Genomic DNA, 13,592 nt, shown 5'->3' on the forward strand with positions numbered 1-13,592 from the left:
GGAAAAAGTGTGATTCAAACTTTTTATATATTTTTGCAAAACCACTTAACTTTTTATTGTATTTGATAGTCCCCTTAGGGAACTTGAACCTGTGATCGTCTGATCTCTTGTGCTGTACACAGCAACATCACAGCAATTGAACCTGAAACCCGTCGCTCTCCATACATTTCTTAACCATTTCACGCCAGAGCCTGTTTCCACCTTCGTGGCCAATTTTTACAATTCTGACCACTGTCACTTTATGAAGTAATTACTCTGGAACGCTTCAATGGATCCCCCTGATTCTGAGACTGTTTTTTCGTGACATATTGTACTTCATGATTGTGGTAAAATTTCTTCAATATCACTTGCGTTTATTTGTGAAAAAACGGAAATTTGGCGAAAATTTTGCAATTTTCAAAATTTGAATTTTTATGCCCTTAAAATCAGAGAGATATATCACACAAAATACTTAATAAATAACATTTCCCACATGTCTACTTTACATCAGCACAATTTTTGAAACAGATTTTTTTTTTTTGTTATAGGGGTTAAAAGTTGACCAGTGATGTCTCATTTTTCCAACAAAATTTACAAATACATTTTTTTTTTTTTTTTTTTTTTTTTTAGGGACCACATCTTATTTGAAGTCACTTTGAGGGGCCTTTATGACAGAAAATACCCAAAAGTGACACCATTCTAAAAACTGCACCCCTCAAGGTGCTCAAAACCACATTCAAGAACTTTAACGCTTCACGGGAATTTTTGGAATGTGGAAGAAAAACAATGAACATTTAACTTTTTTTCACAAAAATGTTACTTTAGACCCAATTTTTTTATTTTCATAAGGGTAATAGGAAAATTGGAATACACAATTTGTAGTGCAATTTCCCCTGAGCACGCAGATACCCCATATGTGAGGGAAAACCACTGTTTGGGCGCACTGCAGGGCTCGGAAGGGAAGGAGCGCCATTAGACTTTTTGAATGTAAAATTTGCTTGAATAATTAGCGGACGCCATGTTGCGTTTGGAGAGCCCCTGATGTGCCTAAACAGTAGAAACCCCCCCACAAGTGACACCATTTTGGAAACTAGACCCCTCAGGGAACTTATCTAGATGTGTGGTGAGCACCTTGCACCCCCAGGTGCTTCACAGAAGTTTATAATATTGAGCCATAAAAATCAAATTTTCACATTTTTTCCCACAAAAAATGTTTTTCATCCCCTAATTTTGCATTATCATAAGGATAAGAGGAGAAATTGCACCACGAAATTTGTTGTGCAATTTCTCATTACAGGGAATCTTCCGTCATGGGTTCCGTCTGTATCACGTATTTCAGATATTTACACGGAAACTCTGGTGTAAGTGCTCAGCGCAGAGCGCAGGATAAATGTATGCCGAGCCATACTGCGATCTTTGGGAGACATAATAAACAAATCAGTAGCAGGTGAAGAAATGGTTTTATTTATTTATTTTTTACGCTGTTCCCCGTGCGGTATAAGTGATGAGATTACTTTATTCTTCAGATCGGTGCGATTACAGAGATACCAGATTGATATCGGGTTTTTATGATTGACAGCTGTCACACACTAAAAGACGCTTTTTTTGCAAAATCTAGTTTTTGCATCGCCATATTTTGAGAGCTATAATTTTTCCATATTTCGGCCGACAGTCATGTGACGGCTTGTTTTTTGCGGGACGAGTTGACATTTTTATTGGTACGTGACATTTTTTTTGATCGCTTTCAATTCCGTTTTTTGGGAGGTAAAATGAACAAAAAACAATTTAGGAATTGTTTTTTCAGTTTTTTTTTATGCCGTTCTGCGTGTGGTAAAAGTGATAAGGCAGCATTATTCTTCGGGTCAGTACGTTTACAGCGATACTACACTTACCGTATATTTTTTTATTATGTTTTGGCGCTTTTACACAAAACAATTTTATAGAAAAAAAATTTTTTTTACATCGCTTTATTCTGAGAGCTATAACTTTTTTATTTTTCAGCTGATGGAGCTGTATGACGTTTTCAGCTATACCATTTTTATTTCCATTTTGCTTTTTGATCGCATTTTATTCCACTTTTTGTTTGGCGATATGATGAAAAAGCATAGTTTTTTGCTTCAATTTTTATTTATTTTTACTACGGTGTGCACAGAAGGAGTTACTAATTAGTGTGACAGTTGTATAGATCGGGTTGTTTCGGACGCGGCGATACTAAATATGTGTACTTTTTTAGTTTTTGCATAAATATAAGGATTTATTGGTTTAATATTTTATGATTTTTTTTAACAGTTTGAAAACATTTTTTTAGACTTTTTTTTTTTTTTTACATTTTTACTTAGTCCTATATGGGACATTAATTTGTATTTTTCTAATCACTGTTCTCATGCAATGCAATAGACATGTATTGCATTGCATGAGAGCTTTGCTGATAGTTTCACACTATCTGTGTATCCTGCTAGACTTCAGCTGCAGGCCGAAGTCTAGCAGGACACCGTAGGCGGTCATGTGACCTCCAGCTGCCATGACAACGGCAGGTCCTGTCAGACATCAGAGGGCCGTCAAAGAGGTAAGTGGACGACCCCCTCTCCTCTATCTTCTAAATGCCGCGATCACTATAGATCACGGCATATAGAAGATAGCAAAGGGTTAACATCATTGGGACCTGATCCAATCAGGTCCCGATGATGTCCCCTGTCAGAGCTGTCGCTCTGCACTGCACCCGCAGAGCTTGCAGGACCCTGAGGGTCCTGAGGGCTGTGGGACCACCGACCGTTTATAAATGTCGGCGCTGCACAGAGCCCAGCAAGCACTGACGTTTATGTACAGTGGGCGGTCAGGAAGCGGTTAATAAAAAAAAGTCAGTGGGATCCACAGCCATCGGACATTTATGTGCCGCTTATAGCAATATCAAAATAGACGACGCACCCAGGAAGCCATTATCCGAGCGCAGCGTTACCCTCACCTTCCAGATGTCTGCGGTGATGTTCCAGCATCACGTCCCGGCGGTAAAAGAGCTTATTACAGATCTCGCAGGCGAACTTCTTCTCCCCGTGTTTTTTCTTGTGCTTGGAGAGGTTGCTGTTGGTGGAGAACAATCGGTAGCACATTTCGCACTGGAATGACTTGTCGTCTGTGAAACCAGAGAGGACGAATGTTAGGCGAAACTTTTTGTCTAATATTAGAAAAACATGGCTGCTTTCTTCCAGACAGAGCGCAACATGATAAGGACCCTCACCTGTTCTGCAGTTGTGGAACTCCAGGAAAGCCTCCACCCTGAACGCCTTTTCACAAGTGGCGCAGCGGAATCTGTAGTCCGTGTCGACCTGTAGTCCGCAAGACGGAAATAACAGGAGAGTTATAGTAGGCGAATGCTCCATACGACTCGTCCTCCCCACCTTGGGGGTCCTCAGGAGACAAAATGAGGGACACCTGTTCTAGCAATCAGTAAGGAGTCGGAGTGGTCAGGCACTGTATAGATGGCGATTTTAAAAAAGGAGGTACTCCCAACTGGTTTATTTACAGTCATAAATGTCTGATAGGTGCAACCCCCAGACACAGAGAACAGGCGTCCCCTGACCCGCTTGTTAAGGTGGTCACCAGCAGAGGTCGTCATAATTAATGCGGCTCTCTTCATTCACTTCTACAATATTTGGCATAGCCCCAGGCAGAAAAGCGACGACCTCCAGTATTTGGCATAGCCCCAGGCAGAAAAGCGACGACCTCCAGTATTTGGCATAGCCCCAGGCAGAAAAGCGACGACCTCTAGTATTTGGCATAGCCCCAGGCAGAAAAGCGACGACCTCTAGTATTTGGCATAGCCCCAGGCAGAAAAGCGACGACCTCTAGTATTTGGCATAGCCCCAGGCAGAAAAGCAACGACCTCTAGTATTTGGCATAGCCCCAGGCAGAAAAGCAACGACCTCTAGTATTTGGCATAGCCCCAGGCAGAAAAGCAACGACCTCTAGTATTTGGCACAGCTTTGGAAAAAAAAAAAAAAATAATAATAATAATCCAGTAGTGACCACCTCTCACCTCGTTCCGGCTGTGCTTGTACGACACGTGCTGCTTCAGGCTCTCTTTACGGCTGAAAAGTTTTAAGCAATCCTCACATTTAAAGAGCTTGTCCCCTAGAGTAGGAAAAAAAAACAAAACAAAAGCGCCCCTAGTGGTCAGCAAAGTCTGATATTGTTGGTGCACATCTTGTACCCCTTATATTAACAATTTAACCCCTTGGAGACGTGACCATTTGTCATTGGTTCTCTTGGCTGTCATTCTAGCCCCCCCACTTCTTCCATCATTTTTATTTGTCCGTCACTTGTGTGAGGAATTTTAAAGTGGTTTTGAAAGACCCCATTGATTTTAAGGTTTAAAATACTGGGGGAGGGGGGGGGGGGGACTTATTTGGGGAAAAAAAAATAATTCAATTCCGCCACTGACTTCCTTGGATTTAGGTTTTGAACATGTTCAGTTTGTTTTATGTGTCAGTACGGTTCAAATTTGGGTTGTTTTTATACCGGTGCATAAAAAAAAATAAACAAAGTTTTGCTTCCGTCGCCACATTCTCAGCGCCATAACTCATTGCACCAACCCGCATCGATGAAGTTGTATTACTTATTCAGCATTTTTTTATTGGTACCATTTTGGCAATTCTGCCATTTTTATTTATCTATTTTTTTTTTAATTATTTAGTCATGAAAATGACAAAAACACCGAGATACCAAATATATTGCTATTTTCGATATTTATGTGATTTAAAGTTTTAACTAGTTTTTTTTATTCGTTCCCTTAGGGGACTTGAACTTGCAGTCACTTGATCACCTATAGGAGACATTGTTTAATGGCTGGTCTCCTATAAAGCCCAGAATCATAGTTCTAATAATATACTGTAGCTGGGGGTAAAAGTGGCGCAGCGATGGGAGTCAGAAGCAATCGTCGTCACGATTGATAGCGGCATCTAAGAGGTTAAACTAGAGTTACTTTCAGTTGCCGTCCGTAACGCAGCCAGTAACCGCACCGTATGGAGCGGGTTCAGCTCTTGAGCCTGCTCCATACAGCATGAGCGCACAGCGAATGTCACCAAGGGGTTACATATTTCTTTTTACCGTGAGACCGGACATGTCAGCTCAGGTTACTGCTGTTGAGACTTACCGTGGAATCGAATATGTCGGCTCAGATTGCTGCTGTTTCGGACGTACCGTGGATCGGACATGAGGCCTCAGGTTGCTGCTGTTTCACGGTTTCAGACTTACCGTGGGATAGAACATGTCGGCTCAGGTTGTTGCTGTTTTGGACGTACCGTGGGATCAGATATGTCGGCTCAGATTGCTGCTGTTTTGGACGTACCGTGGGATCGGACATGTCGGCTCAGGTTGCTGCTGTTTCGGAAAACCTTGCTACAGATATTGCACTGGAAGACGCGCTTGTGGTCTCCGAGCTGGCGCACAAACTTCCTCCTCATCCCGTGCCGCGATCCTGACAGCAGCCTCTTCATGTTATTGTTTCCCTGGTGGAAAGCGAACCTGCGACAGACACCAAAATTCGTACGTCACTTTTTGGTTGAAATTTTGCAGTTTCTCCACCTACCAATTTTTTTGGTACATACGTGTTAGCCACAGTACATGAGATTATTGTGTATTCATGTTTTGTGATTGTGTTATTTATTTTATTATAATTTTAAAAATTGTTTGTCCTGTAGGTAAAAAAGAAGGGGGACCATATGATGATGATCGATGGTTCTAGTCTGCAGATTCCCCGTTATCTCTATATTATATTATGAAGAAAGCTGGGCGACAACCACTACGGATGGCAGGATATGGAAAATGGCTGATAACAGGGGACAACAGACTGCATTAGCCACTTACTTGGAGACAGGAGGCAAGTTACTGTTGTTGGTGGTCGGGAGTTTTCCCAACATCAATTCCATGAACTTGTCATCGGAGTCGTGCGGCAGGGGGACGTCATCTGGAGGGATCTCCGTGATTATTTCAGCCACGCCATCCGGAGGGAAGACCGGACTGTACAGAACGGGAGGGGGAGCTGGAAGGGGAAAAAAAAAAGGAAGAAGTCCAACTTTGTCTCAATTTCTCATCATTGTTGTGACGATTCAGCTTATAATCTTAATTAGCCAGACGACTAGATTTGTTAATCCAAGAGAAATACATTATTGTGTTTAAATTGACTTGTATAGGTTTATGTATTTCTAAAGGTCAGACCAGTATTTGTCTAACCCTGATTGCTGTCTCCTCTTGGTTAGGTGAATAACCTCTGGTCATCTGGCCCCGTGGAAACTCTTGGAGAGGCTAGGTTGGGACCCTCGGGTCTCCTGGCCTTGTACCTCGATGGACTGCTAGTGTCACGCAAGGTGTGGGAAAAACTTAGTGCAACACAAAGGGAAGAGGGAAAGGGAGCCCAGACTCTAGGGAAAGGCGGGAGTGGAGACCTAGGCTGATCCAACATCACCCTGTCTCCACTAACGTCCCTATATTGGCTTTTCACCAATCGCGAACCTTGCCCTGTCTTTCCCTGGCGTTTGGTCCTGGTTATGGAAGGGAGGGGGGGGATGAGCGCTAGTCGATCCCCACTGACCACTAATGAGGAACAAACAAGGGAAGATAGCTTAGCTTCAGTCGACTTCAGTAAGATGACGGAGACGAGAACCTAAAATCCTAGAAATCTGGAACTCCAGATTACCATCAACCATTATGGGGGGCGGTGGTAGAGGTGAGGGCTCAAGAGGTTCCAAATACTTTTTGATTAAGGACCTGTGGAACACGTTGTGCACCTTAAGGGCCTGAAGAAGTTCAAGACGAAACACTGCTGGGTTAATGACGGCGATTATTTTATAGGGACCAATAAACTTAGGTCCCAGCTTCCAATCTTATATTCCTGGTAGACAACCACACAAAGTCAATCACATTCAGGTCCTGACCAGCCAAGCGTTTTCTGTCAGTCATACGTTTATACCTTTCTCCCATGAACTTTAAATTACTCAGAACACCCTGCCATACCGAGGAGAGTGACGAAGCAAACCGTTCCTGTTCAGGAACTCCTGAAGCTCCTCCCTCACTAAAGGTACCAAACTGTGGATGATAACCGTATGCACCGAAGAACGGTGACCTGCCAGTGGATTCTTGACGATGATTATTGATGCCAAATTCTGCCAGTGGTAAGTAGGATGCCCAATCCTCCTGATTGTCGGAGACGAAACACCTGACGTATGTCTCCAAGTTCTGGTTGACACCCTCGGTCTGACCATTCGACTGAGGATGGAAGGCAGAGAAAAAGGACAGCTGCACCCCCAGTCGAGAACATAATGCCTTCCAGAACTTGGAAACAAACTGGGTCCCCCCGATCTGACACATCAGAGGGAACCCGGTGAAGCTTCACAATCTCATTTATGAACACATGAGCAAGTGTCTTGGCATTGGGAAATGCGACAAAGTGAACCATTTTACTGAACCCATCTACTACTACCAAAACGACCGTTCTCCCAGCAGAAACCGGTAGGCAAGTAATAAAATCAATGGACAAGTGTGTCCATGGCCTACTAGGGATAGGTAGCGGAAGAAGAGTACCAGACGGACGGGTATGCAAAACCTTAGAACGAGCGCAAGTACTAGAAGCAGCTACGTGTTCAATCACATCCCGATGCAACCCCGGCCACCAAAAACTACGAAAGAGGAGGTCCGCGGTTGCCTTACCAGCTGGATGCCCAGCAAGCACAGAGTTATGATGTTCCTTAATTACTTTGCGGCGCAGATCAGATGGTACAAATAACTTTCCTGGAAGGCAGAGGGCAGAGGCGTCCCCCTGAGCCTCCAACACCTCACCCTCCAGTTCAGGATAATGAGCCGAAATTACTACCCCTTTCTGTAATCTCGGGGCAGGGTTCGCATGGTCACCACCATCACGGAAGCTCCGGGACAAAGCATCAAGGTTGACATTTTTGACCCCTACACGACAACAAAATTGAACCTAGTAAAAAACAGGGACCATCTGGCTTGCCTAGGGTTGAGACGTTTAGCTGACTGGAGATATGACAGGTTCTTATGGTCAGTGATAACAGTAATATAAAGGACAGCCCCCTCCAACCAATGTCGCCATTCTTCAAACGCCAATTTGATCGCCAAAAGTTCCCTATTACCCACATCATAATTTCTCTCAGCCAAAGACAATTTTTTAGAAAAGAAGGCGCATGGACGCCATTTATCAGGGGACGAACCTTGAGACAACACAGCCCCAACATCCGAAGCATCGACCTCCACAATAAAGGGTTGAGAAACATCGGGTTGACTGAGTATAGATGCAGTGGAAAAGGATTCTTTAAGGAAGAAAAAAACTGGAGGGAAGCATCCAACCATTTGGAAAAAGCAGACCCCCTCTTAGTCATGTCAGTAAGGGGTTTCACTATAAGAGTAATTTTGGATGAATTTCCGGTAAAAATTGGTAAAGCCCAGAAAACGTTGTAGAGCCTTCAGGTTCTCGGGGCATTCCCAATGAAGGACTACACGGATCTTCTCCGAAGCCATCTGAAAACCCGAAGATGACAAGTACCCCAAAAACTGCACCTCCTGAACAGCGAAAACACATTTTTCCAGTTTGGCATAAAGTTTGTTATCCCTTAATATCTGGAGCACCTGCTTAACATGCGCCCGATGAGTCTCAAAATCAGGTTAATAGACCAAAATATCGTCCAGATAGACCACCACAACCTCCCAACCAAATGATGGAAAATATCATTTATGAAATGCTGGAATACCGCAGGTGCATTGGTCAAACCAAAAGGTATAACCAGACTCTCAAAATGTCCTTCCGGGGTATTGAACGCTGTCTTCCATTCGTCCCCATCTCTGATTATAACCAGATTGTAGGCTCCCCTTGAATCCAACTTGGAGAATACCTTAGCTCCCACAACCTGGCTGAACAAATCAGGAATCAGAGGAAGAGGGTATGGATCACGGATGGTAACTTGATTTAATTCCAGGAAATCTAAACAGGGACGTAGACCGCCATCTTTTTTCTTCACAAAGAAGAACCCTGCCGCCACGGGCGAAGATGAGGCTCTGATATATCCCTTCTCCAGACTTTCTGCAATGAAATCCTTCATGTCTTGTCTCTCAGGGCCAGAAAGATTATACAGTCTGGACTTCGGTAGTTTAGTTCTGGGGGTCAGGTTAATAGGACAGTCATGAGCACGATGAGGAGGCAAATCCTGACACCCCCTCTCAGAATAAACATCCTCAAAACCAGACAGAAAAGCAGGTAATATTTCTGTAGCAACAGTAGCAAGGGAAATATCTAAACAGTTCTCATAGCAGTAATCTCCCCATTCAATAGTCTCCCCGGTCTGCTAATCCACCAACGGATTATGTTGAACAAGCCAAGGAAGACCCAAAACAATAGGTGTGGTAAGATTGTCAAGGACATAGCAAGGGATTATTTCACAATGAACTGACCCAACCCTCAGTTTTACATTATGTACAATCTGAGTAAATGCTTTCTGTGCAAGTGGCGCCGAGTCAATGGCAAAGATGGAAATAGGTTTAGCTAAAGCACAGCAAGCAAGACCATGAGTTATCACAAACCCAGCACCAACCATGCTGACTCCGGCTCCACTGTCACACAGAAATGTTCTCTTTTTGCTCTCTAGCACAACCTCTGCTGTCAGGACAAACCGGGAACTGCAGGTTGGCAACAAATGCACCCCTTGTTTATCCAGCTCCAAACTACCAAGAGTTAATAGAGTCTCCTTTTGTTTAGGAATTGAAGGACAGGTCCCAACAAAATGTCACTTTTTCCCCACAAAAAAAAAAAAAAACAAAAACAACCACATGCCTTTTTTCTTGCAAATCTCTGGAGAGATGTATGATGTAGAGACACCCCCTAATTGCATGGGTTCCTCCACCTCCCCCAGTACTGGTTCACCCCCAGACCGCTCCCCTGGCAGAGGTACACAACCCCGGTAAGAAGGCCCCGGAGAAGGTGGTCGCAACCGTCTATCCCGAAGGTGTCTATCAAGACGTATGGCCAAAGACATGGCAGCCTCCAAGGACTGAGGGGTTTCATATACAGCCAAGGCATCTTTCAGTAAGCCCCTCACAAAATTGACTTCTAATGGCTGAGTCATTCCACTTGTAATCCGTCGCCCATCTACGGAATTCCAAACTGTATGTTTCCACTGACCGATTCCCCTGCTGAAGGCGAGATAGCCTGGACTCAGCCAGGGTGACTCGGTCAGGGTCATCATAGATAAGGGCCAGAGCTCCGAAAAAACCCTCCACAGACTGGAGACAAACCAAGTCCTGCAGTAAATAAGACGCCCACGACTGAGGATCGCCCTGCAATAGAGAGATCACAATACCAACCCGTTGCTCCTCATTACCGGAGGAGTAAGGATGAAGTTTAAAATGCAGTTTGCAGGCCTCCTTAAACACAAAAAACCTGTCCGGGAGGGCAATCTTGGGTTCAGGCTGGACAGGCCTACCTGCAGAGACCCCCACATTAGCGACCTGTAGCAGCTGCTGAACCTCACAGCGGAGGTCATTCACCTCCAGAGACAGACTGCGCAGCCGCTCTGCAAGTGCTGCAACTGAAACCATACCAAGGGAGAAAGGGAAAAAAAAAAAAAAAAACACGCCGAAAAACACGCCCAAAAAAAAAAAAAACAACAAAGTGTCAGTTTTTTTCTTCCTTTTCAAAATCTGCTCGATTGGCGATAATGTCACGCAAGGTGTGGGAAAGACGGAAAGGGAGCCAAGACCTCCTAGGCTAATCTAGTATCACCTTGTCTCCACCAACGTCCCTATATTGGCTCTTCACCAATCGCGGCACGAGAACCTCGCCCTGTCTTTCCCTGGCGTTTGGTCCTGGCTAGGGAAGGGAGGGGGGTGAGCACTAGTCAATCCCCACTGACAACTAAAGACAACAAGAGGGAACAAACAAGGGAAGATAGCTTAGCTTTAAGTCGACTTCAGAGAGATGAACACCCATCCTCATAGCTCCAGAGAAGAAGAAGTAATGCACTTGCTCCGAGCCTTCACAAGGGGGTAATGTGAGTATCGCCGGCACACAGCAGGCCTGTATTTATACACCCAGGCCAGGGTGTTAATTAGCCAGAGGAAGGTAGCCACTGGGTCCTAGAGAGACAGCCTCCAAGAAGGTGTCTGTAATGCCAAACGTACAGATATCCTGCAACCAACTGCAGGGTGATTGTCTGTCACTTCTGACACACCCGTGACAGCTAGATTCCTAAGCTTGCCGCTACCTTCTCTCTGTGGGGGCTCACCAGAAGTGGGGGACCACTGGTTGAGGTAGTCGGCCCTGGAGGTCTCCAAAGTTGCAGCTGTTCTATCCCAGGCGGGCGGAGAAGGAAGGGTGAGACTGTGTAATGTTGTACCATCTTGGGTATTTGCTGGGACTGTTCTGTGCGTTTATTGTCCGCTTTTTGGTTCAATAAAGTATTGCCACGCTGTCTTACCCTCACCCTGTGTTGTCTGAGTAGCGTTACGCCCATGGAAGACCCTGGGTCTCCACAATTCTCAAGATGTCGGTTTGCTTTAAATGGGTATTCCCATCTCCCAAGATCCTATCGCAATATGTAGTAGGTGTAATAATAATATTAATTATTATTATTAGTAAATACCTCTAATTAGAAATGTAGTATAGTTCTTCTGATTCGCTATGTCGCTTACCCCATGTGCAGGGCATTGCAGCAGCTTAGGTATCCATGGTTATGACCACTAGCAACTAACTGTCACTATATGAGTAGGCGTGACCATGGATACATTTCTAATTGAAAAACCATGAGCCCTCGTACGCCAATGTCAACGGAAAATTACAAAAAAGTTATGGCTCTTTGGAAAAAAGGTGATTACACAATAATAAACCACTTTCCACACAATGGAGACCTTTTTTTTTAAGCCAGAGCACGTAGTGACGCCGTCACCCCTCACCTGGCGGGCCGTCACCCCTCACCTGGCGGGCCGTCACCCCTCACCTGGCGGGCCGTCACCCCTCACCTGGCGGGCCGTCACCCCTCACCCCTCACCTGGCGGGCAGTCACCCCTCACCCGGCGGGCCGTCACCCCTCACCTGGCGGGCCGTCACCCCTCACCCCTCACCTGGCGGGCCGTCACCCCTCACCCCTCACCTGGCGGGCTGTCATCCTCCACGATCACTAGGGGAATGTTGCGCTTCACGGCTTTCGATTTGCGGCTCCTCTTGGGCTTTTTCTTCAGCTCGGTCCTGACCGCGGGGGGCGTGCACACCACCGGCTGCTCCGGAGGGGCCGGCCCCGTAACTGCCTCCACATATGCGGGGTCGCAGGCTCCGGAGGGGGAGATGCCTTTTGTTTGTTCCAGGTGACTTAGTAAATGCTCTGTAATAAGAAGCGACATCGCAGCGTGAGTGAAGTCACTGCCCCCGATACAGGTGCACTGAGGCTACAGCTGCCGGGGGCTTTCACATGCAGCGCAGCCCGGGACGTCTCTGCGGCTTTCAATCTGCAGGTACATTTCAGACAGGTAGAGAACAGTGTGAGCGCAGTTTTTCTGATATAAAGCTCCAAATTCTTTGCATTAAGAGGGTTAATTGACAGGGTTAAATTCAAGCTGCCTGCTGCCTCCACTAGGGGGAGCTCACTGCAGACTGCATAACAGTATGATGACAGCTCTTGAGCTTCCTCTAGTGGTGGCTGGAGGCATAACACAGCATGTAGCTAGCTCAGGAGCTCCTTCTAGTGGTGGCTGGGGGGCATAGCATTGTATGTAGCCATCTTCCTCTAGTGGTGGCTGGGGAGGGGGGAGGGGGCAGAACAGTATGCAGCCAGCTCCCTCTAGTGGTGGCTGAGGGCATAACCGTATATAGCCAGCTCCCAAGCTGCCTCCAGTGGTGGCTGAGGGCATGACAGTATGCAGCCAGCTCCATTGCTCCCTCTAGTGGTGGCATAACTGTATGCAGCCAGCTCAGGCACTCCCTCGAGTGGTGGCCGGGGGCATAACTGTATGCAGCCAGCTCAGGCACTCCCTCTAGTGATGGCCAGGGGCATAACACAGCAAGTAGCCAGCTCCCTCTGGTGGCATAACAGTATGCAGCCAGCTCAGTAGCTCCCTCTAGCGCTGTCTGGGGGCATAATACAGCAAGTAGCCAGCTCCCTCTGGTGGCATAACTGTATGCAGCCTGCTCCCAAGCTCCCTCTAGTGGTGACTGGGGGTAGATAGATATTAATACAGGGCTTTTTATCTATCAGGACACCCCTGTTAAAGATAAAAATCCTATCTTTAACCCCTAAACACTTTTGTACCCTACAGCTAATAATGCTATCTGTTTTTCCTCTACTTCCTGTGACATTTAGTTTGCGGGGAGACATCAGAAGGACGGGGCCGCAGCCACTTCTCCCGTCTATCACCCTGCCAGGACAGACGTCATCCAGGTACAGACGCTGTGGTGACCGCACTGCCGCCCCCTGAAGACGTCCTGGAGGAAGTGCAGAAAAAAGCAGATGTAGGGAGAATGGTGGGGGGGGTTATGATAAAGCAAAGTATAAGAGTGGTTTAGGGTTAAAGAATAAGTATTTATGAAGGGCATTATGGGTATCAGACCGCCCCTTTAAGAG

General features: G+C 45.8%; 1 protein-coding gene across 8 annotated transcripts in view; it reads right to left on the reverse strand.

The window, feature by feature from the left end:
- Positions 1–13,592, reverse strand: part of PRDM15 (PR/SET domain 15) — a 44,214-nt gene that overhangs the window by 17,679 nt on the left and 12,943 nt on the right. For all 8 annotated transcript variants that reach the window (XM_073668479.1, XM_073668480.1, XM_073668484.1 and 5 more), the window contains exons 8-13: positions 12,129–12,356; positions 5,842–6,016; positions 5,324–5,499; positions 4,013–4,107; positions 3,215–3,302; positions 2,942–3,109 (exon numbers count right to left, since the gene is read on the reverse strand). In XM_073668479.1, coding sequence (XP_073524580.1) covers positions 2,942–3,109; positions 3,215–3,302; positions 4,013–4,107; positions 5,324–5,499; positions 5,842–6,016; positions 12,129–12,356 — 930 coding nt within the window. The remainder of the gene's footprint in view (positions 1–2,941; positions 3,110–3,214; positions 3,303–4,012; positions 4,108–5,323; positions 5,500–5,841; positions 6,017–12,128; positions 12,357–13,592) is intronic.

The sequence above is a fragment of the Phyllobates terribilis genome, unplaced genomic scaffold (genome assembly GCF_046119375.1).
Source record: "Phyllobates terribilis strain yellow unplaced genomic scaffold, ASM4611937v1 Scaffold_2__4_contigs__length_985480577, whole genome shotgun sequence".
NCBI classification, from domain to species: Eukaryota; Metazoa; Chordata; class Amphibia; order Anura; family Dendrobatidae; genus Phyllobates; species Phyllobates terribilis.